Source organism: Spermophilus citellus, assembly GCF_964194105.1.
Source record: "Spermophilus citellus genome assembly, chromosome: 3".
NCBI lineage: Eukaryota > Metazoa > Chordata > Mammalia > Rodentia > Sciuridae > Spermophilus > Spermophilus citellus.
In genome coordinates, this window is record NC_138184.1 from 201,093,636 (window position 1) to 201,107,992 (window position 14,357).

Here is a 14,357-nt window from a genome sequence, read left to right on the forward strand (position 1 = left end):
TGTGTGACTATGGTTAATTCTATTGTGCTGAATGTTTCAAAACAGCAAGAAGAAAGGACGTTGGATATTCTCACTACCAGGGAAGGACAACTGTTATGAAGTGACGAATAAGCCAAATACCCTAATTTTATTATTACATGATGTACACTGAATTTACACCTCACTGTACCCTGCAAATATGTACAATTGTTCTGTGTGCAAAATTTAAAAACTAGTTTGGGGAGAAAACAAAACAAACAATAAAAACTGTAACAATAAGCCCCTGAATGTAGAGCTGTCCTTGCATCTCCTGTTTCTATTTTAGTCTCCACACAGTTAACTGGCTTATTTTTCTAGAATATTGATGAGATATTTATAAAATAGAGATGTGCTCTTGTTACTTCCCTGATTTGGAAGCCTAAATTCATTCCTTACAGCAAAAGAGTTTGAACACATTATCATGGTATTACTGATGACAGCCACCTTGCCAGCCTCATTTTGAGGTGGTCCACATATCCCTAAGGTCTAGTCATACTAGCTACTTGCCATCTCTGGCTGACTGAAATTCCTGTCTTACCAGCTCTCCCTGCCTCATTTGCCTAGTTCTTTCCTCCTCATTTTAAAAGAGCCACCTCCTTTCTATAACTTTCTCAGTCTCCAAAGAATATCTTACTCATGTTTCCACCACCCAGACAGACACGAGTTGAAAAGGTACATTAGTGACTGTTTTCTGACTCTCCACCTCATGAAGAGATTTTGGAGGGTGAGGACAACTTTTGTTATTTTTGTACCTTAAGACCTAGCTAGGCATGCCTTCTGGAATGAGCAAGCCCTCCATTAGCTCAGTTAACTAAGATAATAACAACAATAATATAACAGTCTTCCCCATCTCTTCTCTTTTCAAACCTATTCCAAGCAGGTTTTCATCTGTCCCTCTTCAAAGAAACTGTCCTCAAGGTTCCCCGGTAGTCTCTTCAAACCCAACAGTCAACCCTGAATACTCAAACTGATCTGCAGCATCCTACACAGCTGATTTTGAAAAACTTTCTTCACATAGTTTCCAGAACATCACACCTTGCTGTTTTTTCCTCCTGTTCCACTGGCCATTTGTCAATCTCCCTGAACTTTAAATACTGGAGTACCCTCAGTTCAGTCCTCAGACTTCCATTTACATTCTCATTTGATGACTTCATTCAGTCCCATAGTTTTATGCCATCTCCTCCAATGACTACAAAACTCACATACCTGGCCCCAAACTCTTACCTTTAGTGCATTTGATATTTGAAACTGAACTCTTGATATCTTCTTCCAATGCATCCCTCCTAAAAGTCTTATCTACCTCTAGTAATGGTAATTTCTGACGTCTACAAGTGTCATCCTTGATTCTTTTTAATCTTATACCCCACTCTATCAATGAATTTCAGTGAGTCTACAGACCCAGAATCCTACCATCCCTCACTACTTTTTCCACTAACTCTTTAGGACAGACCACCTCATCTTTCTCCTAAACTGTTATACACAGCAGCCCAAATAATTCTCTTTTAAATAATTAGGCACATCATATCAACTCTTGTGCTTAAATTTCAATGGCTTCCTGTTTTTCTTAGAGTAAAATGCATGATCTAGTCCCTGGCTATCTCTCTGGTCTCATCTATCACTGATGATCTTGCCTTTTACTCTGTTCCAATCACATGGGCCTCTCTGCTGTTCCTGGAAGAGGCCGAGCATGCTCCCACTCCAGGGCCTTTGCATTTCCTGTTTCTCCAACTGTTTCCCAAAATATGCTCTCCCTACTAGAAAATAAGTTCCACATGGGTCAAGAGTTTTGTCTGGTTTTCCATCTTACCCCTGTGATTAAATCTTTAACTCCTGTTGAACAAGTGGGGTCTTATCTGGGTGTCTAACTTCCCAATGTTCTTCAAGGATCTGCTTTAATGTTATCTTCTTAGAGTTGTCTTCTTCTGCCCAAATAAAACTGTAACTTTTCTCTTTTCTTTCCATCCTTCTTACCTAGTTTTTCATAGCTCCCGACACAATCTGACATTAAATTAGATATTCATTTATTCCTTATCTGCTTCCTCCACTAAATGGATCATCAGCCTACCACTGAGTACCTAAGCACACAGTATGTATTTGTTGAATGAATAAAGAGACTATTCGCCTATGTGTCCCATCTTTCACCCTCTCACATGACTCTTTCCCCTTTTATGAATCTCCAGCACCTCCTCTTAAAGCACTCAGTATTTTCTTCTCAGCTTAGAGTTGTAAATGTCTATTGAAGGACAAATCAAAGAACAGTGATAAGATCTGAAACCTTGAAACATTAAAAACCAAAAAAGAAGCTGGAGATTGAGATATTTCACTTGGGCAAGATGATTAGGGGAGCCAAAGTGACACAATAAGGAAATAATATTAACAGAAAATAGTTCCAGAAGGCAGATTTAGCTATGCCATAACAAGCTTAAGTATTATACTCCAATAGCATAACAAAATCTTCTAAGCACTCAACACTCTCACTTTTGAAATATTTTATAATTACACTAGATCTGACATGATCTTCCTGACAATTCTGTATAAGCTCTAAGTCTATTAATAGCTCAAGGATCATCACAAACACCATAAATTTTTAACTGCAGAATTACTTTTGAATTCCATTATTTTATGATTAGACATCACTATACATACAACATATTTATAAAACTGAAAGTTTCTTTGAATTTAGTTACTAACTATATATGTAATTTGGGATACAGCAAAGGAAGTGTTGCTAGGCAGTGATAGCCATAATGGAGAAGGGCTACTGTACCCTGAGGGAAATGCAGATCATTTCCACCATGACAGAAGGGGCCAAAAGCATTTGTCTAACTACTTCTATACTTCTATCTAACTACTTTTATCTAACTACTTATACTTATCTATCTAGCACCTTCAACGTAAGCATGTTGAATTCCCCTTCTGCTTGAACAGCTTTTTTGCAAACATTCAGAAATGACTGAGATTTCTCCCACCTAATCACAAAGGTTTTGAGTAAATGGCTTCCTTTGTTCCCAGTTGTCAGTGGCATTTTAGGCATAAAAATTATGGTAATCATCTTCTTAAAGGTTAAAGGTCTGTGTTTACATTTCAAGTAATATGCTTGAAGAGTCACAAAAATGTTAGACTGACATAAATAAATGGCATGTGCTTATTGTGCACTTTAAATGGAAAAGCTCCTAAACTGGATTATTGTTTCAGTTTATACCAGTCTAATATGTAAAGGAAGACTTTACATATTAGACTGGTATAAACTCCTCAAAGACTGAGAAATAAAATCTTAATCTTTATTTTCACAATGAAAGTCACATTTTGGTTTTTTAGCCTTTCCTGCCATTCATTTATGACTACAAAGAGAATTCATACTTATAGACTTTTCTGAAAAAAATTAAAATACATTTTTATTATTAAAATTCAAAGCTGTCACAGGTCTTAAAGCAAACAATTTAGTTAGCATCACCAAATAGAAGATTAAAAATTCCCTCATTTCTGGTACCATTATCACCAACATCAGCTTCCTTTCCTACTTTTCTTCTATCAAACTTCTTTTCTTAGACTTTTCTTTGATGTGTCAAACAAATTTTATTATTTTACATGGAATTTACATAATAAATTATTTTAGGTGTTATTTTTAAAATCATGATGATTCAATTTGAATTTAACAGTTTAGAGAAAAGCAAAAATTTAGAAGATAATATGGAGAAAAATTACATTATGAAAAAATTATTTATTAGGATTTCAACTGACAGGTAAGAGAAAAATAAAAATAAAATATTACTTCCATTTAGCTGAATCCAGGTTAATTAGGCTATAAACTATTTTACTACACAAAGAATATACTGAACATCAAGAAACCAATTAATGTTCTCTGTCAATGTATATGTGAATTAATGAAGTGAGAAAATATGCCAACTTAAAAAAACCTGAGAACAAAGTCTAATAAATGATAAATAGATTTTCTAAAATAATAAACCAATGCTTTTCAGTATGAAAAGACAGAAACTAACAGGAAAAAAAATGGAAAACTAATGAAAATTTTCAGGAAAACTTGTACTGTATTATACTCCAGAGGGATCAGGACACTGCAGAGACCCTTTCAAAGGGCAGTGATCTTTACAAACTGAAGGAGGAACACCTGCTTACATGGTCTTCTCATTCAACAGGCGATCTTTTGATTCCAGACATGGTAACAATGAAGACTTTAAGAAAGGATATACTAAGAAGATAATGTGACCAAGGAAAAAGTAAAAACAGGCAAATTTACTTATTTATTGGGCAAGGGAAAGCACAGTTAGCTTTCAAATACACATCTCTAAATTTGACAATTAGACAAGTTCAGGAAAAAACTTATCCAAAGATCACAGAAGTTAGGCAGATACCATAGATATTTTATTATTAGGCTGACAGATGAGTGGCAGCTCATCTCAAAGAAGAGCTCGTTTAGTACCACTGCTTACTTACTTGGTCAGGCCATTTCATTGTATATCTATGTGGGAAATTACAAACAAATCTGAAACTGTGGTTGATAATCATAACCTATTAACTACAGAAATGACAGAGAAACCGCCAGACTCCAATGGTGAATTTCAGCCCATCCTGGCATTCTTTCCCTTTTTTAAAAAATTCCAGTGCTGAGGACTAAACCCTGGACCTCACATGTGGTGGGCAGGTGCTCTACTGTTGAGCTATACCCATAGCTCCCTCAGCTTGTTTCTCGAGAAAACAAGAAAAACTTAGGCTGTGGACTAAGATCTGTAGAATTAGACTGGATGACTAAGGTCATGCTAAGAATCAAACAAAGAGAATCCAAAATGAAACACAGAAAAGTTCCAACATATTTGAAAGCCAACAGAGTTCACAAAACGAAGGCTTTTGCAGGATGGGGGTAGGGTGGGGTAATAAAGGGAGGGGGCCTGTCTGGTCAAACAAGGATCCTTGATTTGAATGAAGATTTAAGATTAAATAGATAGCAAAGCCAGGGGGAAAAGCCAAATTACGTTAGGAAATATGAAACCTAGGGATCTGCGTTTATTTGTCTACTCCATGAACATATATTGAAGAAATGCTGTATGCCAAGGTAAGTACCATGACTTAAACTCAGCTTCCACATTCATGGGTTCCACATCTGTGGATTCAACCAACTGTAGATCAAAACTATTTTTTTAAAAGAAGTATCAGTACTGAATATGAATAGGATTTTTCCTTGTTATTACCTAAATAATATAGTATAACTATTTACATAGCATTTCGATGGTATTAGGCATTTTAAGTAATCTAGAGATGATTAAAGTAGGTCATATGCAAATATGATGCCATTTATACAAGGGACTTGCACATCTGGACTGTGCTATTTGCAGTGCCTCCTGGAACCAATGTCCCAGATATTGAGGGGCAACTGCATTTAAAAAAAAAAGGAGGAGGAGGAGGAGGGAGAAGGGGCGGGGAAGGGGCGGGGAAGGGGCGGAAGGAAGGAAGGAAGGAAGGAAGGAAGGAAGGAAGGAAGGAAGGAAGGAAGGAGAAAAGAAAAGAAGTACAGGATTTACTGGGTCAAAACATCTCCAAATGATCAAGGAGAAGTTCACTGCTTATTTTCTTCTGCTCACACTCTGTTCACCTAAGGTATCAAAACACACTTCTCACATTTTCCACATCTCTGCCCAACACTCTGCTTCATTTTCATCTTAGCAGTTATCAGCCTGTTTCACTATATTATATATAGTTTTTTGTCTCTGCTCCAATAAAATACAAGTTCTAAAGAAGATAGGAATTATCTCTATGCACTGATGCTTTCTTAGCATCATAACTATGCCTGGCATATAATAATTATTTCAATAAATATTTCTTATAAGAAATATTACATTTGATTTATAAAAAACTTCCAATAATAGAAGTATGCACATAATATAGAACTTAAGAAAAAGAAAATGATTGCTTGTTTGGGGTTGGTTGAAAGAATGAAGAAAAATTCAGAGAAGCCTGGGGTTAATGTAGACACAGCGAAACATCCTGAAACACATAAATTTCTGACCATGGTGACCAACCACAAGAAAAAGATTTTTTTAAATTTACATATGACAGCAGAATGCATTACAATTCTTATTACATATATAGAGCACAATTTTTCATATCTCTAATTGTATACAAAGTATATTCACACCAATTCGTGTCTTCATACATGTACTTAGGATAATAATGATCATCACATTCCACCATCATTTATAACCCCATGTCCCCACCTTCCCCTCCAACCCCTCTGCCCTATCTAGAGGTATTCCTCCCATGCTCCCTCTCCCTATCCCACTATGAATCAGCCTCCTTATATATATATATATATATATATATATATATATATATAAAATTAACTTAGCATTATCTTCTCTAACAAACGTACCTGCAAATGCCATGATTTTATTCTCTTTTATTGAATATTACTCAGATTTTTTAAAAAAAATTTTAAATGTTGTGTTAGCTTAAAAACTACAGAGGGTCCCCTTTGTGTTGCCATCTAACCCATCTTCTTGAAGCATGCATTTCATCATGGATGCAATTTTAGGATTCAATTGTCAAGAACTGGGCTCCTACTACATAGAAAACTAAAACCAAACTTTCTTCCTGAATTTAAAAACTATTTATAAAGTGATCTAAGACTCTAAAACACAGCTTGTCAGCATGTACCTACCAGTGCCCCAACCACAAACATATGCCAGACTATAAGCAATCTCTGTTTTACTTTCTATATGCATTTAGCATAATACTAAAGAGTTCAGGTACTTCATAATACATAAAAACACACATTTATATATAGTTGATTAGATGACTGACTCCTACTTTATATAACAAAGGAATTAATTCTAGTTACTTACCAAATCAATAAGGCTTTCTTGTATTCTGTTGAGAGTTGTTCTTAATCTACTACTACTAAGACCAAGTCCTGTTGATTCCAACTTAAAAAAAAAAAAGGCATAGTTACATCACTCGAGAGATGATTTTGCAAATGATGCATCTTAAAATTAACCAAAGTATTTGATGAGTTTCCAGTCAGTTAGCCTTCAGAGGGTTTCCAAAAGGCATTAAAAAATTTTAGCACATCAAGGAAAGAAGTCAAACCTTAGCCCTTAAGGGAATCAAAGAACAATTTACTCATGAGCAATCTTATGAATTAGCAGAAGAATTTCTTTCCCACAAGTTATTATCTTTAGTTACAAAGCTTAAGGTTTTGGATACTTAAAGAGAGTATCCTCTATTGTAGTTAAGGTTTGCTGTTGTATATTTATCTAAAAGGAAAATGCAGAATGTTACTAATTTATTTTTCTTATACAAATTAAAGACAGCCTAAATCCTCATTCAAAAATTAATCAAATTTTCTTAGGCTTAGTAAACATTTCACAGTATAGAATTCTACTCATTATCACAAAGCCAAAGCACTTACAAAAACATTGACACAAGAGAATAAATGAGAAGAGTGACTTGATAGTTAAGACATGAAAAGCCAGTGAGTCAGTTCTTGGTGTGATAATTCAAATGATGAAAATAAATTTGAGAGATAATCATAGACACCTAGATATTTGGAAAAAAAGTTAAAATGTTCTCTGAGCCAATAAATTAGAAACATTTATTATTAATAGTAAGCTATAAAATATATATTTCCATTAGTATATTCATAGATACATGTATAACTGTGAATATATACCCATACCACGAGCATGCATACACACTTATTAATACTCTTCTTCTCCAATCCAAGACCGAGAAATTTACACATGTCAAAAAGTCCCAAGCTAAAATAGCTAATGTGATGACACTATATAGTAAAACAGGAACTAATTGATAATTTTAAAAATTTTATTTTTTTTAGGTTTTATACACCTCATTAATTCATTTTTCTTCCCTTTTCATTAAGGTATTTATATAAATTAATTGGTTTTAAGTATACAGTTTGACAAATTTTGGTGGTTGTTACAGTCTTGCAATCAGCTCACAATCGAAATACAGAATTCTCTCCTCTTTTGAGACATTGCTCATGCTGTCTGCACTTATTCTCTTCCCACATCCTTAACCTTTGATCAGCTTTCTGTCACTAAAATTTTAGCCTTTTCTAAAATCTCAAATAAATGGAATCATAGTGTGCTATCTTTAGTTTAGCTTCTTTTATCGCATGCTTTTAGGATTCAATTGTGCTATGAGTCCGTTCCGTTAGTATTTTGCACTTGCTTAATATTTAATAATATAGATAAACAGCAAATCTGTTTGCTTATTCACCAGTCTCTAAACATTTGGGTTCCAGTTTGGCCTATTTGTATAATGCCTTAGTGAATTTGCATTGAGGTGTCAGTCTTTACCTGGACATATATTATTTTTAGTTCTTTTGGGTAAATACTCATAAGTGTAATTTCTGGTTAATATTTTTAACTTTATCAGATATTGCCATACGGTTTTCTAAAGTAACCAGAATTTTTTCATTTCCACAAGCAATGTATATGAATTTTAGTTGCTCCATGTCATGAACTTAATGTTTGTACTTCCCAAATTCATGGTAAAGCTATAGCTCATAATGTGATGCTATTTGGAGATAATCAGGGTTAGATGAGTTCAGGAGGGTGAAACCCTAGTACAATGGGATTAGTGCCTTATAAAGAAGAGTCAACTGAGAGGTTACTCTCCCCACCAAATGAGTAGAGGAAAGGCCAAATTATAACACAATGAGAAAGCAGCTCTCTGTAAGCTAGGAAGAGAGTCCTTGGGAACTGAATTGGCTGGTACTGTGATCTTGTTTCTTCAGCCTCCAGAACTGTGAGAAATAAATTTATTTTTAATGTTGCTCAGTCTATGATTATTTTGCTATGGCAGCCTCAGCAGACTAAAACATGCACAATTTTAACAATCTGTGATGTTCTTTCAATTAGCCATTCCAGTAGATATGAAGTAGCACTGCATTTCTGATGACCAGTGATATAGAACACCTTTTCACATATCTTCTTTTGTGATATATTTGATCATTTTTTGGCCCATTTTTATACTGGATTCCTTATTTTCTTATGGAGTCCCAAAAGCTGTTTCTACATTGTGGAAACATGCCTGTTCTCAATATGGTTTGCAAGATTTTCTCCTACTATGACTTGCCTTTTTGTATTTATGTCTTTCAAAAAGCAAAAGCTGCTACTCATGAACTCCTTTATCAATACTTCCCTTTATGATTCATGTCTTTTTAAAGCAGCATATGCCCGACTAAATTGCCAGAGATTTTTTCCTATGTTGTTTTTTAGTTTTAGTTTTTTTTTTTTTAATGTAAGTTTCACGGATTTGGATCTTATTTGAGTTTTATAAACAGTGAAAACATTGAGACTGAATATCACATTAACTGTTTTATGGAGGCCCATAATTTGGTTAAGGAAATTCTCTGCTCTAACTAGTTTCCTGAGTTTTTAAATCACAAAATTGTCAAATGCTTTTAAAAATATTTACAGTCACGAGTTTTTCTTTTAAAGAATATTAATTGGTGACATACACTGATCCTGGGATAGGATTTTAGGATGTTAAATCAATTCTGTAGTCTCAAGGTAAATACCACTTGATCATGAATCAATTTTCTAAAACCTTTAGGATTTCTTAAAATGTATGTACATAAGAGATACTGGACTGTTATCTTTTCTTGTGGTGTCATCATCTGTTTTAGGAATGAAGGTAATAATGGTGTCACAAAACAAATCGTCAAACCCCTTTTCCTCTATTCTTTGGCATATTATGTAGTGTTAATACTTTTTGAAGCTTTTTATTTATAAATTTAAATTTATCTAAATGAAAAAGAACTGCTCAAGTTTTCTACTTGTTAGGTCAATTTGTATAATTCAAGTTTGCCAAGGAATTAATTCATTTCATCTAGTTTGGAAAATTTATTGGCATAATATTGTTCATAATATTTCCTATAGTCCGTTTAAGCATCTGTAGTGATGCTCTCCATTTCATTTTTGCTACTGACAATTTGCCTTATCCGTTACTTTTTCCTTATCAGTATAATTAGCATTTTATCAATTTTATTCATATCTTATAAGAACCAATTTTTGTTTTTTTTTTCCCCTATTGCTTTTGTTTTCAATTTCTTCTTTTACCTTTACTACTTCTCTCTTCTTCCTGCTCTTTTTGGGTTTAATTTGTACTTCTTTTTCTAGCTTCCTAAGGTGGAAATTGTGAACATTAACTTGAGATGTTCTTTTCTGGTATCAGCATTTTAAAACTACATACTTTTCCTCTGCACATAGGTGCATCCCACCTATGTTGTGTTTTCATTATTATTTGGCTCAAAACATTTTCTCATGTGATTCTTCTTTGCCCCAATTATTTGAAAGTGTGCTGTTTAATTTTGAAATATTTAGAAGTTCGTGTGTGTGTGTGTGTGTGTGTGTGTGTGTGTGTGTGTGAGAGAGAGAGAGAGAGAGAGAGAGAGAGAGAGAGAGAGATATGCTCGGGATTGCCCAAGGCCTTATGCACATAGGCAAGCACTGTACCTCTGAGCTACATCTCCAGCCTTAGTTATCTTATTGTTATGGATTTCTAACTTAACTCATTGTCATTGAATAACATGCTGTGCATTCTTTCAATTAAAAAAAAAATATTAGGATATGTCTATGGCCCAGAATATGATCTACCTAGATAAAAGTAGATACTTTTATCTACTTTTTAAAAATCTACTTTCATAGGCACTGGAAAAGAATATTTATCCTGTCATTTTTCTGTCAGTTTGGTATGTTGTCCCACATGTATCAATTAAGTCATTATGGTTGATGATACTGTTCAAATCTAAGTATTTGCTGATTTTGTCTATTTTACTATATTAGTTATTGTTTGCTCTTAAAGTCTCCAGCTATGGTTGAATTTTATTTTCCCTTTAATTCTATCAATTATTGTTTTATCTATTTTGAAGCTGTTATCAGGTACTTCACATTTATATTATCATATTTTTCTTGAATTGATGCTTATATCATTATTACTCTGATAATACATTTTATCTGCAGATCTAGTTTACCTGAGATTAATATATTCACTAAAGCTTTTTTATGCTTGATATTTATATGGCATATCTTTTCCTATCCATTTGTTTTTAACCTATGTGGGCTTTTTTTTTCATTTTAACATTTAAGGTATGTTCTTATTTTTAAGTGAGGGCTTTGTTTTTAATCTGTCCAATCAGACAGATTAAATGTCTGGTCCATTAACATGAGATGAAATCATTAGTTGGATCTGTATCTACCATTATATGTAGATTTCTACTTCCCAAAAATTCTTTATATTCTTACTTGGAATAATATCTATTGACTTCTCTTCAAGTTCACTTGTCTTCTTTCATGTCTATTTAGTTATTAAGTACATGCTCATATCTACCATTATATGTTATCTTTTTTGGTTGTGTTGTTTCTCCTTCCTTGTTTCTTGTGACTATATCTGAATTATTTTTGTGATTCTGTTCCTATTGGCTAAAGAGTTAAAAGTTCTTTTCATAATTTTTCATGGTTGTGCTATAGATTACAATACACATCCTGGACCTGTCGGTCCTTGACTGGTAACAATGCTCTGCTTTAGATAACATGAAAATCTGCAAATGCTTAATTCCATCTCTCCCTAGACACCTTGTTATAGCTGTAATGTGTAATACATCTACATATATTATGAAGTCCCAAAGAGAAGAATTTCAGTTTTAAACAGTACATGCTTTATAAAGAAAGTGAAAAAGAAAAAAATGCAGTCTTTTGCATTTTCCCAGGGTGAATCCATTCTCTTCATCCTTTTCTAAAGATCCATGTTTTCATCTAGTATCATTTTCATATAGTCTAAACAATTTCTTTGAGGGGGAGTCGTCTTTCATTATCTTTCTCTGCTTTCTCCTTGAAGACTTTCCTTTTGGATTTCTTTCATATGAGTTTAATTTTCATTCTTTTCCTTTCTCTCTCTCTCTCTCTCTCTCTCTCTCTCTCTCTCTCTCTCTCTCTCTCTCTTTTGTTTGTGCTGCTGGGGATGGAACCCAGGGCATTGTGAGTACCAAATGAGGTATATCCCCTAATCTTCATTCTTGAATGGTGCTTGTGGATCTCAAGATCTGGATATACAGGTTATCTTTCTTTCAGTATCTTAAAGGTATTGTTTAACTCTCTTCTAGCTTCCACAGTTTTTTATGGGAAGTCAGCTGTTGATCAGATCTTGGTTCCTTCTGTATAAGAAGTCTACTGTGGTTTTCAAGAATGTTTCCTCATGATATATACTCTACTGCATGTAGTTTCTTTGTGCTTGCTGTATGTTTAATATCTTATATCTGCTTTTTGGTCAGTGTTTCTTCATATATTTTTTCTGCCACATCCTCTCATTTCTTCTTCATCTAATATTTCAAATAAACTTAGGTTTAACCATTTGAAATAATCTACCATGTCTATAATACTCTGATCATTTCTACTTCCCAATAATTCTTTATATTCTTACTTAGAATAATATCTATTGACTTCTCTTCAAGTTCACATGTCTTCTTTCATGTCTATTTAGTTATTAAGTACATTCATCATTTTTTCCATTTTTTTGAAATTGTATTTTCAGCTCTAAGATGTCACTTCTATTTTTTTTTATTACTGTCACTATTAGAACTTAATTCTCTGCTGACTTGCTCATGCATTTAAAACATGTTCTTTTTTACTTCATTAAAGACAGTCAAAGTCATACTTCACTGAGTAAGCCTTTCTTAATTCTAATATCTTGGCATCAGATTATATTTTTTTATTTAGTTAGATTTTACTTAACTATGTGCTCCACTTTTTTGATTTATGCATCTGAATATTCTAGACTTTGTTTTTTCTTCTCCCATAATTAATATTTCCTTTATTTTCAGTATGTGATTTTCTTGGCTGGGCTTAACTATAAACTGTCTTACGCAGCAGCTTTGTTTCTGTTCAGATCTTTTTTAAAAATATATTTTTAGTTGTAGATGGACACAATACGTTTTATTTATTTTTTTATGTAGTGCTGAGGTTCGAACCCAGTGCCTTACATGTGCTAGGCCAGCATTTCACCACTGAACTACAACTCCAGCCCATCTATTCAGATCTTTTTCTTTGAGTGGGTTGTAGTTACTCTGTTCTACAAAAACAATGGTTCATGGATTAGTCAAATATAAGTAAGGTGAATGTGATCATCTCTTCTATAGCTACTTCCCTTCTCAGTTTCCTCCACTCTTAACAGTATCCCTGGTTTCCTGGATCTACTTTTCTAGTCACCAAGTGCAGTGAAGATGCAGGGTTTCTCATGCTTATCTCCACTTATGTGCCACATGGACTTCACTAAGCCCTGGGTAAAAGCCACAGGCATGGAGTTTATTCATATAGCTCCCCTTTCTCCTCCATTTACATTAACATGAACTCCCCACCAGTTTATTTGCTTCTTTTGCTTACTCTCCAGAATGGTCAAACAATTGGCTTTTGAATAACATCCAGGTTTTTATAGTTATTTTCCAAAGAAAATATCATCCAGTAAGGTCTCAGTCTCTCATACCTGGAAGTGAAATAATTTCCTTGAAGTTTAAATAGTCAATCACAGACTACTCTACAAGGAAACAGTTTTATTAATAAAAGGTAATTAAATTTATTCAGGCTTACAAACTGTTGTCAAGAACCTTCCTAAGACCTACTTGAAAAGCAAATCATTAGTACACTGAGCCCTGAGCACCTATTTTCCACTTTGTGCTTAGTAGTGTGTGAAGGTAAACTACAAAATGACTGGTCTTCATAACAGCACAGTTAAGACCAAGGAAAACATAACTCAAGAGAAGAATGGAAAGCTTGAGGCAAGGCAAGATGAAGAAATACTAAGAGTGACATTATTACAACAGAATTTAATGGATTAGATATAAAATAAAGCACGGTGTAGTTCAGTGAGGAGCCAGAGCTTCTGGAAGAATTAGTGTCAACAGGAGGAAATCTCTGGATTAATGCATGCAGTGCCCCCCACCCACCGCCAATGATTTTCTAAAAACCAGAACACCCAGGAAAATATGCTTATAATTCCTCAAGGAGCATCCAACTAAATTCACTCATAGTAGTCCCTTTCTTCTGGGAGAAAAGCAAGTACAAGTACATACTTGTTCTTTCTATTCCACCTACCATCTGATTCTTTCGCTCCTTTCCTACCAACGAAAACTTAACAGTTAACAAAGCAATTTAGTGAATGTTATTTGGAGGCCATCTGGAGTATGTAGTTGTTTTTATAAATATAGGAATTTCTAGAAATTTCTAATGGGCTTGAAAAGCTTATTCTCTTAAGAAATCAAAAACTATTCTTCAACATTGTATGTGTACATGTGCTTACTTGTGTTT

At 34.0% G+C, this 14,357-nt stretch overlaps 1 protein-coding gene across 1 annotated transcript in view; it reads right to left on the reverse strand.

Annotated features, from left to right (window-relative positions):
* The window catches only part of VPS50 (VPS50 subunit of EARP/GARPII complex), a 116,653-nt gene that overhangs the window by 15,725 nt on the left and 86,571 nt on the right, over window positions 1-14,357 (reverse strand). Inside the window, exon 22 of the mRNA XM_081283730.1 lies at window positions 6,876-6,956. Within this exon, the coding sequence (XP_081139856.1) occupies window positions 6,876-6,956 (81 nt within the window). The remainder of the gene's footprint in view (window positions 1-6,875; window positions 6,957-14,357) is intronic.